Source organism: Ixodes scapularis, unplaced genomic scaffold (genome assembly GCF_016920785.2).
Source record: "Ixodes scapularis isolate PalLabHiFi unplaced genomic scaffold, ASM1692078v2 PGA_scaffold3__209_contigs__length_174095766, whole genome shotgun sequence".
NCBI lineage: Eukaryota > Metazoa > Arthropoda > Arachnida > Ixodida > Ixodidae > Ixodes > Ixodes scapularis.
Window position 1 is genome coordinate 93,699,390 of NW_024609868.1, and position 22,365 is coordinate 93,721,754.

The window sequence follows — 22,365 nt, forward strand, 5'->3', positions numbered from 1 at the left end:
TTTAAGCTAAACGTGGTTGTCTATAGTAGTGCAGCTAGATATGCGAGATGTCCAAATTATAAACGACCACGGGAAAAAATTTTCACTAATCTTTACTGTTCAGTGTTTTTTTTAGAGCGCAGCTCTTAGGTGTTTGTTTCCCGGTTGAGCGGCGTCGCCGTCGGCATCGGCGTAACCGCACGTTGCATTATGGGACGTTTCCCCGCTAAATATAGCGGAACAAATTTTCCGCTAGATTTAGCGGAAAACATTCCCCGCTATATTTCTTGTTAAATGAAGGGAAGGGTACGAAGAGGGAGGAGGGGCATACTCTCCCCTCCGTACCCTCCCTTCCTCCTCAAGAGCTGCGCTCTAACTGGGCATTACAAAAAGTCATAAACGTCCTTTTTTTAAATTTTAGGTCTCATTTAGTATATTCCAAATATACCAAGAAAGATTCAGACGGGTGTCCGTTAAGATGTAGAATGGGAAAAAACTGGCCCCACAGTGGTGTGTCATATCTAAGGTTCAGCGTTTTCGGTTTAAACCGAAAAACAATAAGTCTACCGAATTTTTTTTTGGTGCAAAGAAGGCCTTCAACATTAGGGTGCCCGGGGGGGGGGGGGGGGGAGGGGGGCTTTGGCATGGGTTAAAGTTATGTACATCGTGTGCACTGTATGCAGAGGGCACCTGGAAAAGCCCTTAATCCTTTTAGAGCGCAGCTCTTAGGCGCCCGTTTCCGGCTTGAGCGGCGTCGGCGTTACCGCGTGTAACCCTCGTGAGAGTTACTAGGGTTACTCTCATGAGGGTTACGAGGGTAACCCTCATGATCATCGTGAGGGTAACCCTTTTGAGGGTAAAAGACCCTTGTGAGGGTTACGACCAGGAGAGTTACCCTCGTAACCCTTACGAGGGTTAGTTACCCTTTAAAGGGGTTACCCTGATGAGGGCTACCCTCACGAGGGTTATGAGAGTTACCCTCGCAATGGTTACCCTCACGAGGGTGATGAGGGTTACCCCCTGAGATCACGCGACCCCCCTGAGGTCACGTGATCCCCTGAGGTCACGTGATCCCCCTGAGGTTAGGTGATCCGCCTGAGGTCACGTGACCTCCAGGGAGTCGCCTATCCCTTCCATCCTCAAGAGGTGCTCTCTAATCCGGCGTTACAGGGAGTTGTAAACGGCTTTCATTTTTTTTTACACCATCTCCCAAGCTTTCTGTAGTAATTAAAAAAAATCCACAAAATAAAAGATAGGAAAGAGGTGCAGAGCCTCCTTGTTGAGGAAGAAAGACTCCGAACCTGCCGAGACATTTCAGTCGTTCTGTAAAGTTGTGGCAAAAAAGTAGAATGACAGTGTCGTTATGAATGTTTCAGGTAGCATGGGATTCACCGCTGCACTAACAACATTCTGGTTTAACGTGTGCAGCTCAAAGCACAACGGGTCGACATCTCGTTGCCGCCAAAGTCGAATTACAAAAAAGAAAAAAAATCCTATGGCTTAAAGCGTGTTTCACATGCAGCGATTTTGGCCCTAAAGCGGCGCGATTTCTGCCGTCGCGGCGCTCGTGCCACTGAATTGCTGGTGCTGGCCAGAGCGCCGCGACGGCAGAAATCGCGCCGCTCTTGGGCCAAAACCGCTGCATGTGAACTAGGCTTAAGAGTGGAGCAGCGGCCATCGACGCTCCCTAAGCACTTCGAAGCAGACAACCAGCCAACGTTGCTAGAAAAACCCGTTTTCACCTCAAGAAAAAAGCAAGTTTTGTGCATTGTTCATACGCAGTGCAAAGTAGCTTTTACGAAATTTGGTTGTCGGAGGAAAACGCTGTTTATAGCGTTTGGAACGCATGCGTCTTGATAAGATAGCATACATCTAATATAAAATTAACCTACATATATCTTAATTAACATAAAGGGGAAATTAGTGATGCTCCGCGAGGAGACGGACTTGTTTTTACTACGGTTCTTGAAGTTCGGAAACTGACCATTGTCCGCGCCCTGGTCGGGCCCGGAAAGAATCCGTGCTACTCGGCCCGGTTCGAAAACAATCCGCGCTACCCGGCCCAGGCCCGACCTGCGGGCGTCTTGTTTCTTCCACCCAGTCTCAGGTGGTCTAAAAAATGGTGTTCTAATATATCTGCCGCGAGTGGAATAAACGAGTGTGACCGAGAACACAGTAGTGCGCGTGTTACATGCCCTTGGTAGTGTGGTATCTCCGGCTTTAATTTTCTCGGGGAGGGTCGTGTATGTCAAGAGGTTAATATAAATTTCCGACTAAATCATCTATTCAAACGTAGACTGCAACCCCAATAAACGACTCGCACCAGGACACGTAGAGCATCGGCTGCAGCGACACTCTTACTGATGAGGGGTAGTGGTTCTCACGAGACTTTCCGTTAACCCTTCGCCCTGAGCTAACGGATATCCGAACTGGGCATGCAGACGGCACAAGCGTTTCTCCTGTCTTGAAGATGCCGCCCCGACGTCGCCGCACGAGTGGATGGATCTTCTGTTTTAGGGCGTGCTGGTTTATCATCACGATGAGAGTTAGCGCTTTACATGTAGAGCGGTGAGCTTCCATCACACCGGCCTCGCCGACGACCACCACCGACGCCATGTTTTTCAGCCGATAGCAGGAACATCTAGCAGGAACTAAAGGAACCACGACCGGCATGCAACGCGCGCGGACGAGCTCTCCTCGACCCATTGGTCTGTTGTTGCGGTCGCTCTGTAATGAAAGAAGTTAAGCTGGGCTCAGCTGGCTCAGCTCATTACGTCGTGAACGACACGGCCGTTTTGCGCACCGTTGCCATGGCAACTCGTCGTTCTAACCGATTGCATTCGTAACGCAAGTGTGCGAACAAGCCTTGGCATGTTAAAAGACGAGACCTTTGCAAGAGGGCAGTGATACGTGCGTGCGTGCATGTGTGCGTGTGTGCTTACCGCGTGTGTGTGTGTTTTGTCCTCTGCCCCTTTTTGTCAGTCTTGCTATAGCCTCATCTACTAACAAAGCCTGGCAGATCGTCACGAGAAGCGGCCGCCGAAATCGAAAAGGTAGAGCGGCAGACAACGGATGAGAGGAGAGCCACGTGACGGGCGCCCCGCTGCGGCAAGACGCCGAAACACACTTCTCCCGAGCGATGGAATGTCCGCTCGTGCTCATGGCGTTCCTTGCGCTACTGCTTCTTTTCTCGTTTGGTTTGAAAACCATGTTTCGGGTCCTCGCCGCTGCAAACACTGCGCGCTGACGTCCAGGTTCCCCGAGAAATGCTCCGTGCTACCATATCTTCGCGCTCCGAATCTGCGACCGGGCACTCTATGGCTCCTTCGTCGAACTGTCAGGCTTTGTGCGATTGAACCAGCAAGGGCGCTCACGCTTCTCTTCTGCAGTCGATACAGGCTATGTATTTAATTTAAACTGTGTATTGTAATCTGAGTAAGTCTCGCGTAAAAAAACCTCAACGCCCTCGTTTTTTTTTTTTTTTTTTTTTTTTTTTTTTTTTTACAGCGGGGTTGTTAAGGGCCAGTTTTTCCAAAATCGTGTCCGGTAGCAAATAAATGTCGACACCCGTGGTCGACACAACACTCTGGTTGCCACCGTCGCTCATAGTTTGCGGCAACCTTTCCAGCCTCGGCAACCAGACAACTGGTTGCCACCGTCGCTCATAGGTGGCGGAAACATTTCTTCGGAGGAAGAAAAGCGGGAACGGAACGAGGGTGGCGATGTGCGCAGCAGCGCGAATGGTTCCGCAACCGCCGCAACGCCGCTATCGCCTAAAGTTCCACCGCGTCGAGCGCTTCAGATTCCCTTGCGAAAGAAGGGCAGATCGCTTGCTGGGAAAGCCACCGCCGAGAACAGAAGCTACAGCTCCGCTGCTCTTCCTCCTTCACCAAAATGGAAAGCTAAAAGTTTTATTTTTTTTAAGGCTGCTGTATATTAATGAAATTTCAATAATAATCTTGATTGAAAGTGCCCAAAACAATCACAATGGTATTTTGATTCTTACACTTCCACAATAACACTAAGAAAGAAAAAAAAACATAGAAGATCATACTCAATACACATTAATACAAAAATATTACAAAACAAAAACAAAACAAAAATTAATTAGCAAAACGCGAATGATTACCAAAACGTGAAGTTGCATTCCGTAGTGTATGAGCACTTGTTTCATTTTTATTTTCATTCTCCAGCAGTTAACGATAACACAGAAGCAATTAGCAATGATCAGTCGCTTTCTGTAGCTTTAGTAGGGTTTAGGAATTCGAAACGATCATTCCTGAAGCCGGAGTTGACGAAATTCATCGTTAGCCATTCACTGCGACGACCTCGATTTCGACGAGAGAACCCTGGAAGGGCAAAAAGCAACAGGTTATTCGTTTCTTCCAATTTTTGGTGCTGAATATTTCTGCATTTCTGGCTATATAAACAACCAGTCATCTTGCCCTTTTAATTTAATAAATAACGCGTATTAAGCAATAAGGCTGGACGTCGATTACAAGTTTTACCCGATTAATTGTTATTGTTTCACCGATTAATTCAGAGGTCGGCAACCAACGGCCCGCGAGGTAATATTACGTGGCCCCCGACACGCCAGTAGAAATTCAATTTTCGCCCTTCCCTCCACCCACCACTTCCGAACACACTTTCCAGAACGTAAACCCGCAGTATAATCGGAAGTATTAGCTCTGAACATGTTCAAGAGGTTTGCCAGATAGAGTTCGCCTGATCAGCTTATCCCTAAACATATAATAAGCTGAAGAATGCATTTGCAGCAAGCGACTTTTTGTTTTCTTTTTAATGGAAGTTTTCAAATCTATGAAATCTCGCAGCGGCTTTGATCGCAAATGTTTGAATCTTGGCAAGCAATATTGCACGCCCACAGTCGTACTTCGAGCTTGTTTTCCTTTACGTGTGCCTCAATCGAGAGAAACATCTTTACACATCCCTTTGAGTATGTGAGAGCTCTTCTTTTATCTTTTATTTATTGTCGCGCGGTGTACCTACATATTTTACGCGCTGTCTCTCCACCCAGCGTGCAATTTATCTCGTAGCATTTTTTTACGGAAACCGAATCATACAGTCTTGTAATGTAAACCGCTGGCTTAAAATTGTGCAGCGTCACCCTGCGGCCCTCTACTGGTATTCCGCAATTTAGGTAAACCCCGGCCTGACGTGAGACAGACGAACACCAATAATCCAAGCCTATGCACTGACTGGCGCAGATGTATGACTGACAAGATCTGGTCCCTCCATCCATACTAAGAATGATATACTATTCACTGGGCAAGTCCACGGACTCTGCCAAATTTCTACAACTAAAAATGGAATCGATCTAAAAAAGGATAGTCAGAAATATTGGTTACCTGAGTGAAGAAACTGACTTGCAAAACTACATGCACGAAAAACTGAAAATGCTCCGTTAAAAAAAAAAAAAAAAAAAAGAACAACACCCATAAAGGGGAAACTGCCGAAGTAAGACCGAATCGAACATTTATTGAACTATTTATTTATACCGACATGGCGCAAGTAATGCCATAATCCAACATATACATTACTGCTGATTAATGAATTAGTGGAATTGACCATCTAAATTTTTTTCCTGAAGAGAGAAACTCCATTTATTTTGCAATGGCGCGCTCTAATGCAAGTTTTATACTTCTCTAATAAAAATGCAGAGGGATCTGTCGCGTCTCACTCTCAAGCCAATATTGGCATATGGGGGATTTACATTTGAACTGTATTTTAAGAATCCAATAAAGATTAAATGCTCAACGAGCGCGTTGGTGATGGCAGCAAGAGCAAGAAAGGATAAACACGAAACGGACGAGAGTGTATTGTTTCGACGTCATTATGATACAACCGAGGGCCAAAAACAAAACTAAAGGGGATGTGGGTATGTTTATGCAGCCCGGACTTAGTCTGCCTCAACGGGTTACTTGTCTCCCAGCTGTAGATGAGAAATATAGCCAGCGCAGTAAAACTGCTACCCTAACGTGCATCACGCAGTATTGCGTGATGCACGGGCAGGGGTGGGAATTGAACCCAAGATCCCTGGGTTACGTGCGATCGGGCGTAGACACATATTGAGCACCGCGTCAGCATTCAGCTGGGCCTCGTGTTCAGTGAACTTGAAGCTAGTGAGGGGAGACCATTCACGGGGTTCTGCTGAACGGCGTGCAGGTTCGCCCGCTCCTTGCGCACCTCGTACGTTTCTTTACCCGCCAGGGGCTCTATAAGCTGGACACTTGACCTTGGCGCCGGCCAATCAGAGCCGCCGGATTTCTCGCCCCCGCTTTCTCTTTCCCTGCCTCAAGCAATGAGGCGCGCGCTTGACTGCCTCGTCATCGCGCGTTCCCTGCCCGTTCTCCATGGTGCTCTTTGATTGGCGTGCCCCTCGTCGCTTTCCGCTGCGCCAAACACGCATTTTGGAATACTTGCTCGCCGTATACATTCTAAAAAAAGTCTGTGCGTCTACTTTTACGCACAATACGCGGAGAACAATCAGCGCAACTTTCGGAGGCAGCTTAGCGAATGACGATGCCGAAACATCTGTTTAGACCAAAAAACGTAGACTGAGTTGTGACATTAAGCAATGCAAGCGTGACGTTTTGCATTGCTTAATGTCACAACTCAGACTGTGTTTTTTGGTCTAAGCATATGTTTTGGCATCGTCATTCGCTGAGCTGCCCCTGTAAGTTGAGCTAAGGGGGCTCCAATCTTTCTCCCCCCCCCCCCCCCTTTTCAGATATTTCGGACTGTTAAAGAAAACAATGCGGGGAAAGAGGGCGTGGTCGAGCTTATTTTAATCTCAAATTATTTATGCATATGTGTAGCTACTGTCGCTCTTCACTGCTTAAAAGATCGCGTAGATGGTCATTGTCGAAAACTCGTTGCCAGAAGACACTACTTGTCACATGCTTAGTGGTTCGGAAGTTCAAAGGTATGTCTTTTCGACCTGAATAATTGTGCAATTAATAAATAAATAAAAAAAAAAAAAAAAGAAAAAAAAAAAAACAGCATATTATATGTGGGGATAAAAAGCTGGAGAAAAAAAAAAAGACTATCAAGAGTTTACCGGAAGTGTTGTATTCTTGCATATTCAGGGGCTCAGAACTTCGAAACAAGTTTCTCCTACCAAAATCTGTATAGACTAAAAGAAACACGTCCCAGGAACGTGAAGCGAGAAAAAAAAAAAAAAGTTTTCTTTTAATGACATGCGGAACTTGAACAATATTAGAACTCTTCTCCCATGAGTTAATTTATTCCTTAACGTGAAAAAACAAAACAATAAATACATTATTTTGTATTCTGCAGATGGCAATATATGTACTGTCTGTGGTGTTAATTTAGATGCGACACCTCCAACATCTTAGACGAAAATAAATACCAAGTTTACGGCATAATTGCCCGTAGATACATTTGGACATTTCTTGGAAACTCACCTTGAATAACAATAATCTTAAGACGGCACTTAGGCTATACATAGATCATTCTTAAAAAAAGTTTAACATCTCTGCCATAAATAGCTTATGGCGCAAACGACAATCGTCAAAAACCCGTCGTCCTTCCTTGCCCCTTCGGGAGTTTATTTATTTAAAACTAAGCGAGCCAGAACATTGAAATAAACGGCATTGTCTTTCGTAAGGAACGCAGCACCGCATGCTAAAATTCGAGAAAAAAAATTACAAATGTAACTCATATTTGAATTCAAGGGAAGCCGCCCGCCGGTCTTTCGAAGTTAGACGAACGTCGAACTTTTACCCTAAAGGTCGAAGGTAGTCGAACTTTTGACTTTTAAAGATTCGAAAGCTCGAAACTTTTCAATTTTTTTGATAAATAAGTTCGAAAATGATCGAATTCCTTAACGTAGGAAGTTAGAAGTTCGAAAATCATCGAATTTTTTTGTCTATCCAATTCGAAAGTTCGACAAGCATCAAATTTTGCGGCGTGATAAGTACGAAAGTTTGAAAAAGATCGAATTTTTTAGCCTAATAAGTTCGACGGTTCGAAAAGCGTCGAACGTGTTAGTTTAACAAGCGAAATCTTTCGAACTTTTCGAATCGCTTGATTCGATTATCGAAACTTCGGTGCGAAAAAAGTTCGCGGCATCCCGTTTCTTCTTCACGGCCAGCTTTGCCGAAATTAGCAAATTCGATGGTGCAAAGATGTATGCTGCAGAAGGTACGGGCACCGGAGCTGGGTCCAGAGCGATGGCGGCTGGTATGGTGCGATATGACGTCACGTGCAAGGCGTGTGTAGTCCCCGACTGGAAACGCAAGGGCGTGACGTGTCCCAGGCACCTGGTTATCGTCTCGGAGCCAATGAACTCCGTGAAACCAATCACCGGGTCTCTTAAGCCGTCGGGGACAACATGAGGTGTTGGACAGGCACAGGTTGGGGTGTACGAACGTCTCGCATCAGTCCTTGCAGCCAACAAAGGAAGGCCCACAAAATCGTCATTTGCAACAAGACTGACGATTCTAAAGAAAAACTCGTCATTCCTGAGCTTGTCATTTCACATTAATTTGTAAACTTTTTGTCTTTTTTTGTACAGTAAAACAATGGCATTTATTCCTGTCAGTCTCCTTAAAAAAAATAGGACTAACACTCCTCACTGAGTCTTTTACAACCCGCGTCGCTGCCATATATAGGAACAAACTTGGGCATTCGGAGGAGTTCATTTTCGTCTTACCGGTGCTGGCAACCCGACTTGGGCCACCGACCTGGCAGGATAGTCTTCTGGAAAGACTGAATCCCCAGAAAGGCAATCAGAATGGGTCACTCCCATGCACGCAGCGTATAGCAGGTGCGTGGAGACGGCCACAATTTTGGTTTATAAAGTCAAACATTTACACTAGCTTGATCACGTTGACATAAACCTGAGGACACAGAAACTACCATGCACACAAAGTGTAGGGTTACGCTACCTCCGCAGATATCCGCCCCACCCCCATGTCACGCAGACAGCATGCATAACCCTCACGCTTCATGCCTATGGTAGCTCAACACATTTTGTGCCCCCGTTATTTATAATAGTTATCGAGCTAGCATTTTTTTAATTTAATTTTTACTGCGTGGAGGAACGTCCGGTGTAATTCGTATCTACCCTTACATTCGCGGTACACTTGGTTCATCGCGTCGTAGTCCTTCCAGTTGGCCAGCAACACTCTCGTGCTCACGACTGCAGGATCGGAAAGATAACAAAACAAAACACAAGGTTTACTGTTAGAAAATTCAAGGTGAAAAGTAGACACCAGGAAACAACTCGCATGCAATCTATAGAGCACAAAAAGTCGAAGTTGACTGGCGATACTTTCCCATGCACTGGCAAACAGGGGTCAACTGGTGCTAGTGTCTATGCGACTTCCGGAGCATAATTGAAGCAGACATCAATCAGTCTATTTTTGCGCGAGTGCATTTAGTCTCTTCGCCGAAAAAAAACAAAAACAAACATGGATACCTTTTGTTATTTGTGTCGTACTGAATAGTGTGTACCTTTATTAACACCGTAAAAGTGTAATTGCTTTAGTTACATCATTTTTCTTCGCTATATTTCAGGCCCAGACCTCTGTTCCATAGCAGGTATTTAAAAACGTGCGATGTGTCTAAGAAAAATTAAAATCGAAAATAATCTAGAAAGTGTTCAAAGTTCACTAGCATTCTGGTGACGCTTATATATTGCGGATATGCTCGTACTGTCTCTATATAAAAATGTCCCCATCATGCATCTTTACGAGCGGTTAAAAACATTCGAAACGTAAAGTATAAAGTACGTGGGTTATGAAAGGTGTTTTTCTCTATTATTTCCTACGTCGGGCAGCTTGTATCGGGCACTGGTTCTCTGACGCCTTTCTATTTTCGAGCCTGCGGGTGATGTTTTGAATGCACAATAAGTATCTTCGCATAAGTAGAAAGAATAAAGCAGTACTTAATTATATAAAATCGAACTCTAGCTATCTCTATAACGTGGTCTTCAATTTATTTTGATCGTATACATGCACAGGGAGTTACTAATCCAGTGTTTACTGCGTAGTTCTTGCTCTTGGTTTTCCAGATGTCCTTCGTTCGTTTGGCACGCATATCCCCCACGCTGAAAAGAGCCGACGCCGTGTTCTCGCTAACAGTGTCTGACAGTGCACTTAAATGCACGTATGAAGCTGTTTTTGCACCGTTTTAATGCCATGATTTCAAAAAGAAGACCGCCGTAACTGACCAAACATTTCGTCTGCGTGAATGATAACTATTCTAATCTACCTATTACGTACGAATTATTAGTGATATTTGCTCTTATAATCAAGCGCAGGGAGAAAATGCACTCATTTTTTCCCATAGAAATGCATTACCGGAAGTCAATTTTCGACTGGCTGCTGTCTGCTTCAATTTGCCACAGCACAGCCATTTGAACCTCTAGCGTACATTATAATGACTCCATGGGTTTATCCCTCTGCCGCAATAAAGATCTCCAGGTGTACCAGTGTCATCCCTTTAGAGCAATTATGGGTTAAAAAAAGTGGAATGATAATATCTACTTGTTCGTTAAAAATACATGTAAAGTAGCCTCGATTGTACGGCCATGAAAACTCAGTTAATTTTATGCGAACACATAAAGGTTACAAGTCTCCCTTCCTGGAAAGCCTAGACGTCCCGCTGGACAGAATAAATTCAGAGAATAGTTTTTGTTAACGAAAACGCACGAAGAATAAACACAAAGAGGACAAGAGCAGGGGCGAGCACGTATACCTTTCAGATACATACTCGTCTGTGTTCCTGTCCTCTTTGTGTTTACTCTTTCTGTGTTTTTTTTAAGTCTCTACCAACACGCTCCTTACGTCTTAATTCAAGTTATAGTTCCATGCTTAGATAGTGGTTACCTAAAAGGGCTCGTAAACCGTTGCAGAGAGCCCTTTTTTAAATCATTAATGGCCAATAGATTACGTTAGCCTCCAACATATTGCCATGGGGTTAGAAACTCTGTCCTCAAATTGGACCTTTTTCGAGTGACGAGCGCCGTCTGCGAGTTGTCAGCGAACTACAAAGGAAGGGCGACCCGTCAAAACACATTGGCATCGTGGCGTGGCATCGCGTTCCATTGCTTCTTATTCCGCGTGTTACCGATACCTAAAAACGAGCTTCTTGTAAAGACGGAGTACGCGCAAAGATAGGTTCTGAGTATGTAGGTCGTGCGGGGCGGTGCCATCCGAAATTGGGGACAGCGGCAAGCAAGGCCGGAAGAGAGGGGGTGTACGCATGCGCAAAAACTTTATGGGAAAAGGTCCGTTACGCCAACTATTTCGTATCCATACAATACGGCAAGTACGCGCCCATGCTTTTCGGAAACCTTCACTCATAATTATTTTTGCACTAGATTCCCCCCTGTCATGTAATGCACTTGACTGAAGTGCCCTTGAAAAAACCCCGAGACTGAACTGAACTGAACAACACCCCTCCCCCCTCTTTCTGTGTCCTCCATCAGCGCCCTCTCTTACGCACGAAGATACAAACGTACACACTCATTGGGCATTCGTAACGCCGTGTCGGACTTTCTTTTTTCTTTTCTGAGGGGGGGGGGGGGGGGGGCATTTAATATTTGTTCTGGGAACTCGTCTTGCCCTTTATTGCTTAACGCTGGGCAGTCACACATTTTTAAGTATTCGGTATACTTCCGAATGTTTCGATGGAATTTAGAAAAATTCTTTCTTCAAGTGTTCTGTTATAAATCAACACAAAACATGGCTTCAAAACAAATTGAATTAAAGTGAGTAATCTTGGTCAATTGACGAAATTATAAATAACACTTTCCTAAGGATTCTTGAAGTTGATGAACTCCGGGAAGGTGTTTTTGACTTCACTTTTGTTTTAGAGCGTAGCTCTTAGGCGCCCGTTTCCGGCTTGAGCGGCGTCGCCGTCGCCGTCGGCGTAACCGCGCGGTGCATTAGGGGTAAATTTCCCCGCTAAATCTAACGGAAAAATTTCCCCGCTAATTCTAGCGGAAATATTTCTCCACTAAATCTAGCGGAAACATTTCCCAGCTAAATCTAGCGGAAACATTTCCCAGCTAAATCTAGCGAAAAAATTTCCCCGCTAAATCTAGCGGAAAAAAATTCCCCGCTAAATCTAGCGGAAAAATTTCCCCGCTAAATGTAGCGGAAAAAATTTCCGCGCTAAATTTAGCGGAAAAATTCCCCGCTAAATCTAGCGGAAAAATTTCCCCGCTAAATCTAGCGGAAAAATTTCCCCGCTAAATCTAGGAGAAGAAATTTTCCCGCTAAATCTAGCGGAAAAAAATTCCCGCTAAATCTAGCGGAAAATATACCCCCTAAATCTGGCGGAAAAATTTTTCTGGGGGGGTCACGTGAATCCCCCCACCCCCCGAGGTAACGTGACACCCCGCCCCCTTCCCAGGTCACGTGACACCCCCCCCCCCCCCCCTCCGAGAACAGGTGACCCTCTGTACCCTTCCCTCCTCCTCCTCAAGAGCTGAGCTCTAATTCGGCGTTACATGGAGTTGTAAACGGCTTTCATTTTTTTATTAAATTCGTTTTGGCCCAAAAAAATTATAAAGATATTTTTTTTTTATGTCAGACAGGACAGGGTCTGGAATATGGCGGATGAGCGAGAGTTTAGAAACCCGACTTAATCGGCTACAGAATCACCATCCGTAAAACCTGTGGGTGCGCATCGTTCGTAAAAGAGGTGCGGCGGGGGAGCACTGCTGCGCAGGAAGTATCGTACCCAATAAATTGGCCAATTCCTGCTGTATTTAACGCCACATTTCTTTAATAATTCCACCAAGCTGGACGAATTAAAAAAAAACAATTGATAGTTATGACTCTATAAGGGATGTTTGATTTTACTTCGAGTTCAAACAGATGTTTATATATATATGTTAAGATGTAAAAGATGCGAGGGTTACGCAGGTGCCGACTTCACTATGTACAAGTGTGCACAACAAACTTTTTTAAAAAAAAAAAATTACGTTTTGTTAAACGCCCAGTTTCCACCGAAAAGTAGCTCTAGCGGTCTGAACTTGATGCCAAAGTCAAAGTTTCAGAACCAACTGTTATCTTATGGAAATGTCACGAGATTTCCTTAATTTTTCAATGCGGAGCGCAAGTTCATCTGCTTCTTTTGCAGATTGTGGTGACGTCAGAACGCCGAGCCCTGATTGGTTCTGATTGAAGAATAGTGGGTAGACCTCAAAGCAAGCTGCCTTGAGGCCTACGCATTATCCTTCGGTCAGAACCAATCAGAGCTCGGCGTTCTGACGTCACCACAACCCCTGCAAAAGTAGCAGGGTGATTCCACGTCAGTTCATGCAATGGTGGTCCGGGTCATAATTTTGATATTTTTGTTAAAAATATATATGAAAGCCATGCTCTTGGGAGGAACATTCCGCTATATATGAACGCCGTAACGTTTTTTTTCGCTGAGATATAAAATAGACAAGCTCGAGGCGTGGAAATTGAGAAAATTTCACTATGCTACTTTGCACAGTCGTCGTTTTCTCATCGAAACTTTCACGTTACCATAACTTTTTTAATAAATTTCGCGAGAGATATACAACACATACCCAAAAAAGTAAAAATATCAATAACATACTTCTATGCAAACAAAAAAGTCAAACATGGCATAAAAACACGTTTTAGAGACATATTCAGAATTTTTTGAGAATAAACTATCTTCTATAATACTTTACAAAACATATCAAAATGCGCGCTTTTGAATTATCTTTATGAATGTATAAAGATAATATGCCCACCCTTAATTGTCTTCTTGTTATTAACGCGGAAATGCGACTGATTTCACAAAATGTGTCAAGATTGGGCGTCGATATTTAAAAAACTCCATCTTTCATTTTTTTTTTTTTTAAATTCCCCTTGGCAGTTTGCAGTGACATGAACTAACCTGTGATGGCAAAACATTGAGCAACATATGACCTCCGAACGGGAAAAGCTGCGACAAACCTTCACTTGGAGCGAGCCGACGTCTCGTTATAGCGGCTTTGCCGCATAACGTCCCCTTCATGGAAGCGTCAAAAGCTGGAAAGCGGGACTCTGTCGTGGAGAGCGGAAAGTCGTGCTGTTCCGAGCATTGCTTTATCGTTGTGTGACTATACCCCCCCTCCCCCGCCCTGCCCTCTTCTTCCCGCCCCTTGACACGAGCAAGAAACGCCTGCGAACGTCACTGCTTGCGGTACTTAGTAATCGTAAGCACATCACATTGCCTTGAAACCGAAAGCTGTGAAGAGTCAGTTACGGCAAAATAAGCTGAGAGTAGTTGTAAGGGAAAATATGCATGTCAGTTGGTCAGGAAACATTTCAATCTAAACCGAGAGACGAGGAAAACCAAAAATAACGGACAGTGCGAAACGAACTCTCAAACGCAGCTGAACTTATTCACAAGAAGAACGACAATAAATGCATGTCCACGCGGAAAGAAATAAAATAGGGAAGATCGAGACATGCGACCGCAAAGACTTGACCGAATCTAACCAGACAAACTAAATCACTCCAAGGTTAAGGACAGCAACGGGAACGGGCACCTCTCCCAAGGACCTGAACAGATGGGTTGCACCACGCTATGCGAACCGACCGAGACCGAACCTCTAACCCCCTCTTCTATTTTACTGCCGTAACCTTCTTCCCCAACACACACACACACAGACACACACACACAAACTACACTCCAACACCGAAAACCCCAAAAACATTACAATATAAAAATCTTTTAGAAGGTAAAAGAAAAAGAAAAAAAGACGGCTGACTATCGCTATGCTTACAGGAGACTCGGTGTCTTTGGTGCTCAATAAGTGGTACTACGAACAAACAACACCAGCTTAACCATGCGCGACGCACCGATTATATCTACAATGGAAGACAGAAGTTGATAACCACAAGGACATTTTCTTTCCGAACTCTGACCGGATATTCGGAGCCGGGAGAGAGGAATTCAGAACCTTTCGAATAGGCGTTTGCGAGGACGTTTGAAGTTCTGTCATTTACGAAGCGAGTAAGAGCCTAGTGTCAAATCAAACAGCCATGTCCCAACGATTCAGCACCGTGCGATTGTTCTGTATGGACTATCTACGGAGACACAAGAAGAAAGTGTACAGCGATAAGCACCTCGTATCGGTAGGGAGACTCAACAAAGTGCGGTTGGAAAAGCTACTGGCTCCACGGACAGTGAACGAATCTGACCTTTTAAGCCAACATTGCTACAAATACCTCCAGAATGAGATTGCTTCTCCTCACAACGTGAGTACATCAGACCCTTCTTTCTGGGACTCTGATGAAGTTCTGGCTGAAGTGAGTCAAGAATTGTGTGCTGCTAGTCCGTCGGTAACTCCATTGAAACCACGTAAAACCGTAAAAAAAAAAGGCGCGAAGAATATTTGAAGAAAAAACAAGCTCAAGTGAGTTCTTCGATTAGAAGAAAGCTGTCAGGCGTTTATGGCATGAAAACCGGCGAAGACAGTTGTGAGCACTGCGCGGAGTGGTTTGACGCGTTCCACGAAGCGCTGAAGGCATGCAGTTCCCACCAGGAACGGAAGCGATTGTACACGCTTCTGCCACCAAGCATCTCGAAAAAAGAAATATTGCGTCTGGTGCCAGAAGCGACTGCCTACATGATTGATCAAACAAGAAAACTGAAGCGTAAAGGTGGTGTATGGGCAACCCCTGATCCCTACATGGGGAAAAAGGCGAATGCCGAAGACGTGAGAGTTGCACTTGAGTACTACACACCCGACGACCTCGCATGCTCTATTCAAAGCCCCAACAAAAAGGACGTCGTCAAAGCCATGATCAACGACAACAAGACCAAAGCCGTAAAAAAGGTTTATGATCCGCTCTATTAAGGAAGCTTACCAGCTGTTTAGGAAGGACCATCCCCATCGAGAACTAGGCATCTCTAAGTTCTATTCCCTACGACCAAAATGGGTAAAAAAGAGTCCCGAGCATGAGGTGTGCGCTTGCATATATTGCGTCAATTTTCAGTTGCTTTTAACGGCAATAACAAATGCCTCACAGGAGACACTTACTGAAGGCGACTTCAAGCGCATCTACATCTGCAGCGCTCCACAAAACGATTGCTTCCTGCGCCGTTGCGAAAAAGGCCCAAAAATGCAGAGCATCTCGCTGCAGTCGCTCCATCTCGACGAAGACGAGGAGATCTGTTACGCGTTATGGGACGCCGGCGAACTCGTCAAAAAGGTTTGGACACTTCCGCTTTCCTAAAGGAACTGGAGTCATGGAGCGAAAAGTATATGAGGCATTCTTACATCCGTGACCTTCAACGAAGCCTGATACGTGACACAAGAACCGCCTTACCACCCAAGGCAGTGATGTTCCACTTCGATTTTGCGGAAAATTGGACAGTCATCTTCCCAACCGAAGTGCAGAGTTTTCATTGGAAAAAAACTCAAGTGTCTCTCTTCACATGTGTGGTTACGTCCACGCAAGGCACGGAAAGCTTTGCCGTTGTCAGCGATGACACGACACATGACACAGCTCACGCTCTTCTAGCCACAAAAGCCATAGAAGAGTATGTTGATGAACATTACCCGCTCTTTTCTGAAATAATTTTTGTATCAGACGGAGCGGCGGCGCATTTCAAGAATCGCTTCCAATTGCACGAATTATCTCGGAAGCCGTACTCTTTGGCAAGATGGATCTTTTCAGCCACTGGACACGGAAAAAGCGCTTGTGATGGAGTAGGTGGTGCTCTTAAACACCACGCAACGCTCACCAACTTGAGATCTTAGCTCAACTCAACGATTGTCACCGCTAAAGACTTTGTGGAAGTGCTGCGTGAAAAAGTAACATATGTCTGCATGTTCCACCTGTCTGCGGAACGGGTTCGAGAGTTTCGTGCGGTGAAGCAAGTAGAGTGGGCCACCGTAAAACCTGTGAGAGGAATCCAGGCACCTCATCTGTGGAAGTCATCATATGCCGAGAGGCCGGATGTATACATGGCCACTTGCGCAACTGAGAGTTTTAAGCTTAGGTATGCATAGTTAGCGAGTTTGCAGAGTGGGGCCGTTTTGTTTTTGTGAATTGTAAGCTAAGTAATGGTATTCCAGCCTAAAGTACATTTTCGTGTCAGTTATACAAACCCCTTCTGAAAAAAAGAATTTGAAAAATATTAAAGACATGCCATAACTAACGCTCAAAATATTTGGTGCTGTGCGGCAAAGCCGCTATGACGAAAACGTCGGCTCGCTCCGAGTGAAGGTGTGTCGTAGCTTTTCCCGTTTGGAGGTCATATGTTACTCAATGTTTTGCCATCACCAGTTAGTTCAAGTCACTGCAAAGGGCCAAGGAAAGTTAAAAAAAAATAAAAGATGGAGTTTGTGAAATATTGACGCCCAATCTTGCCACATTTCGAGAAATCAGCAGCATTTCCGCGTTAATAACAATAATACAATTAAGGGTAGGCATATTATCTCTATACATTCGTAAAGAATATTTATAGGCGCGCATTTTGATATGTTTTGTGAAGTATTATGCCAAACGGTTTATTTGCAAAAGAAATTGTGAATATGTCTCTGAAACGCGTTTTTATGCCATATTTGATAGTTTTGTTTGCATAGAAATAATTTATTGATATTTTTACTTTTTTGTGTATGTATTGTATATCTTTTGTAATATGCATTAAAAAAAGTTATGGTGACGTGAAAGCTTTGATGAGAAAATGACGACTGCGCAAAGTAGCATAGCGAAATCTTCTCGATTTCCACGCCACGAGCTACTCTATTTTATATCTCAGCAAAAAAAATGTGTTACGGCGTTCATATATAGCTTAATGTTCATCCCAAGAACATGGCTTTCACATATATTTTTAACAAAAATATCAAAATTATGACCCGGACCATCATTGCATGAAGTGACGTGGAATCACCCAGCAGACGAGTTTGAGCTCCGCATAGGAAAATGGCGACCGAAGAAGTCTTCGAATATACGGGGACACGTGAACCACCGCCAACGGGCCCCATTTTCTCATCGAAAAATTCATAAAATGACTAATAACTTTTGAACGAGATAAAGGTTAGTTCTGAAACTTTGACATCTGATTCGGAGTGCTAAATGTATACATTTCTGGAGGAAGGTCCGGCAATGCGTAGTTTATTTTCTCTGTGTACGTATCAGACTTGGCGGACGTTAGATGAGGCAATATAATGATTGGTTTTACGGGTCATATATGGAATTATAGTATTGACGGAAGTTACGACGAGGGGCTAAGCGAATTTTAAAAAGTTTTAAAAATTCCCTCATCTAATATGAGCCGAAACTCATAAACACACGGTAAATACGACAACCATCTAACTCTCACTTTTTTTTTTCTGCTCAAACTAAAGATTGAATGCCTATATACATCGTTCACCAAATGTGGGGAGCACCGCCCAAGATTATAATTTTCGTTGGTTGGCGTCGTACGGCTAATTTTACTTAGCGGAACCCACTGTCTGGATAACAAACCCAAATACTGCCAAGTCTTACCATTGGTGAAGTTCATCCGACCGGCCTCCAACGTACTCTGAAGATTTTTAAGGACCTAGAAACAAAGTTAACACTTGAAATTCACATTTCGTGCAGTACACTTGTCTAACTCAAAAGTGTTCTCGCCGTTGGTAAACATGTCAAGATTTAAGAAGTCATGCATACCATCTCGTAAGGCCACCAAGTTCCTGGCGGTTCGCGAACGCGTCAATGTCTGGGAACTTGTTGATCCCGACAGAACTAGAGTCCTCGTGGTACACTTGGTGCTCACTGTATGTAGTCCGCGTGTCTCGTTCTCGTGACTGCTTCGATCTGTGAATAGGGTGTATTCACTGACCGCCATTGCTGTGTGCTCTACTGTTTTGCGCTGGCTGAGAGCAAGCTGCCACAACGTTCTTCCGTTGCCATCAAAGTAGGGGCGGATTTAAAGGGGCGATGCAACGATTTTTGTATTTTACGCAAATACCGCTTAGAACGGATTCCTGATGTTCATAACCCAGGAAACACGCGTTCGGTTTTTCACCCTACGCAATAGAAGTTGGGGAAAAAATTAAAGAAAAACGAGCAGCGTTCTCCCCCTCAACTCGCAGCCAGAACAAGCGGCCAAGTGATTTGGAGCCGATTATATGCCATCAATGTTGATCGTAGCCACGTGCTGGGGTTGGCAAGGCACATGACACGTGCTGAGTTCCAGAGATTGTAATAGTTCGACTATTTTCGTGCAATAGTTCGGCTATTGTCGTCATTTCAGCGATTGGACACGGGCCACTACACGAATGCTTCTCGAGCTATCGATTATCACGAGCCCAAATTGAGTGCCCACGCAATGCTCGGGTCCAATCTAGGAGTGGCATTCAAATATCGTCATTGGGGGGGGGGGGGGGAGGGGCAGTTCGATCCCCCAGTTACGTCATCAAGTTTCGCGAAGGAGAGTTTGAATAAAAAGGCTCGTTTTTGTACTTGAAATTACGCCCCAACAAAAGAGTTTCTTGGCCAGTGGCGTTTCGGGCGAGTATCTTTAAGTCCCACTAGTGCCAATAAACTCGTGTAAAGTGAAAGAAACAGAACAAAAAAACATTCCAATTGAATATCGTTGCACAGCCCCTTTAAGAAACTAAAGGGGTCGGCGACCACCGCCCCCGCCCCCCTCACCCCCTAGACCCTCTAAGAGTGACTTTTTCTTTTTTTTTTTTTTTTGTAAAAACAAAATTCAACAGCTTTTTTTGGGGAAAAATATGTAGTTTCTGATGAAATGGCAAACATTAGGTTAACAAAATGGATCTGGGCAATGCTTCGCTCGTGACGTCACATCCGTCCCTACCAAAAAAAAAAAGAAGTTTAAACTGGATTATGGAACAGTAAAATCTAACTGGATTTCTTGCTGGAAATCTGAAATTAAGTTTGCACACAATGGTCTGCAAACTGAATTTTAGGTTTCCAGCAAGAAATGCAGTTAGATTTTTTCGCTCCATAATCCAGTTTCAAATGTCTCTTTCGGTAGAGGTTCTTAACGAAAAGTCCTCCCCCCCCCCCCCCCCCCCCCCCCCCAGCCTGACCCATACGTCCACCCCTGTATGAAAGTGGGTTGTGCAGACGACAAGTTGTTTTACCCACAGATCATGCTAATGACCTCATCAAATCATCTAAGAACCAAAGAGCGTGCTGCGAATGTAATTACATGCGCCGTACGGGCCGGTGTCTGCAACAGTAACTGCTAAAGCGAAAAACCTTAAACCGATGGCATTTTTTTACCGGCGTTCGTCAACGCCTTACATTATTTACTTGAATCGAAGTTCCGAGCGTTTTCATCGGTACTTGGGTATTTCGAAGGTCTACTCAACATACGGGCATGACACAGTATAGCATTTTGGAATAGTATGATGTAACATTCTTCAGGCACAGGTAAAAACCGTGCTCGTTCTAAAACACACTCCCGGTCTTCATCGTCAAAATTGCGACCGCTTGCATGCAGTACACACATTCCAAATTTGTCTCATTTTATATATTTGTTTTTCGCACAGGGTGCGATTTTACGCTTTAGTTTAAATATGCGATTTCACTCAAATTATGTTTAGTCAAGTTTTTCTTTTTGAGTTGAGAAATTTGTCTGCTTAGGTGGCATCAGCGGGCCTGACAACAAAATGTTCAAACGCTGCATTGCTTATATCTCCGTCAAACGTGCGTACATTTCAAAGGTGAATCAGTGCATGCCTTTGAAACGACAGGCGGATTCATGGGAGTTTGCTGTTTTTGTGTTTGTTTTTCAATATTTACAGTTATCAGTTGACCCGCTTTATTTTTGAAGTATCACTAATGCTTTCCGGAATTTTTTAAAGTCGCTCTTAATTAAACACGCCTGAAATGCGCGTGGAAAAAACAACAACGAAACATTAGAGCGAAAGCAAATGTCATCGTCGTCATCGTTATTCTGTGTGCCTACATACCGATAATGTACTTGCGAGCTCAACAATAATAAATGCCAAACTCAAATAACAGAGACAGTCGTTATTTGAAGTGCGGGAAAAAAACAAACAAGTTATTTTCATTTTGTTTTTAACTCAAGGTGTCAGTGTCAGCTAGTATGGTCAGAAGTCGTGAAATTCTTTGACGAAAATTTGTAGTCTGTTAATTACTCCTAACTACTGTTAACAAAAAGGCCACCCGAAACGAAACATAATTTTCCGCTACAAAAAAAAAAAAAAAAAAAAAAGCGAAGCGGGTGAAACTTGCCTGGCGCGTCTCCGCAGCGATTCCACCCGGCACGAGTTTAGTTGTGTTGGGGTAGAACCCAGCGCTGGCAGAAGAATAGGTGGTGGCACCTGCGCGGATGCCGTAGCTGCGTGCGAAAGAAGAAAAATACGCTGAGTAATGCAGGGCGCAAGCTGGTCCGCTTCTTGCGCGGTGGTTGCACCGACGTCACAACACCGAGCTCCGACTGGCTCATGACGGAGGGATAGTGGGTAGGGCTCAATGCTAGCCGCCTCAAGGTCTACTCACTAAATCCCTCCAATCGCAGCCAATCAGAGCTCGCCGTTCTGACGTCACCTTAACCCCCGCTCAAGAAGCGGACAAACTTGCGCTCCGCTTATATCTACAGGGTGTCACAAAAGAAAATTTACACGGTTTTTGTTTCATCGCAAAAATAAACTAGGCATCGCCGAACCTCATTCTCCGCCCAAAGGTAGCGCTAGAGGTCACAACCAGATGCCAAAGTTTAAGACCCCTGCCAAAGTTTCAGCCCGATCTGATACCTTATTCAAAAGTTATAAGTGATTGTCTGAAAATTTCAATGGGAAAATAGCGGCCGACGGAGTTTTCGAATACATAGAGCTCTGTTGCACCAAAAACCGAAAACGGGCGAAAATGGGCTCCATTTTCCCATTGAAATTTTCAGAAAATCACGCATAACTTTCGATTAAGTTATCGGATCGGGCTGGAACCTTGGCATCTGGTTGTGACCTCTAGCGCTGCTTTCGGGCGGAGAATGAGTGTTCGGCGTTGCCTAGTTTATTTTTGCGGTAAAAAAAAAAAAAAAAAGCCTTGTAAATTTTATTTTGTGAAACCCTATATATATATATACCAACACCAACACAGTGAAAAAACAGTTAGGGCGCAGGCGAGCTGGTGTAAGTTACCATTTTTTTAGACCACCTGAGACTGGGTGAAGCAACACGACGACGCAGTGTTTACAAACATGTCCGCTTTGCCCACCGTAGATGTGGGCATTGCGCGTGCGCAAAAACCAAATTCGGGAGGAGTGAAGCGCCTGCGCATGCGCAGTACTGACAGCAGCGCCACCGCACTGGCGTGACGTCTGTGAGTTGAGTTGGTCCCCCCCCCATACTACGATTCACCTTGAGTTCCTACGCACCCGACGCTACCGATT

General features: G+C 44.5%; 1 protein-coding gene across 1 annotated transcript in view; it reads right to left on the reverse strand.

Annotated features, from left to right (window-relative positions):
• Positions 1-4,182: 4,182 nt before the first annotated feature.
• LOC115313152 (2-iminobutanoate/2-iminopropanoate deaminase-like) overlaps positions 4,183-22,365 on the reverse strand; it is a 35,657-nt gene continuing 17,474 nt past the window's right edge. The window contains exons 3-7 of the mRNA XM_029972070.2: positions 21,210-21,315; positions 18,480-18,534; positions 9,095-9,163; positions 8,675-8,730; positions 4,183-4,328 (exon numbers count right to left, since the gene is read on the reverse strand). Coding sequence (XP_029827930.2) covers positions 4,287-4,328; positions 8,675-8,730; positions 9,095-9,163; positions 18,480-18,534; positions 21,210-21,315 — 328 coding nt within the window. The 3' untranslated portion in view covers positions 4,183-4,286. The remainder of the gene's footprint in view (positions 4,329-8,674; positions 8,731-9,094; positions 9,164-18,479; positions 18,535-21,209; positions 21,316-22,365) is intronic.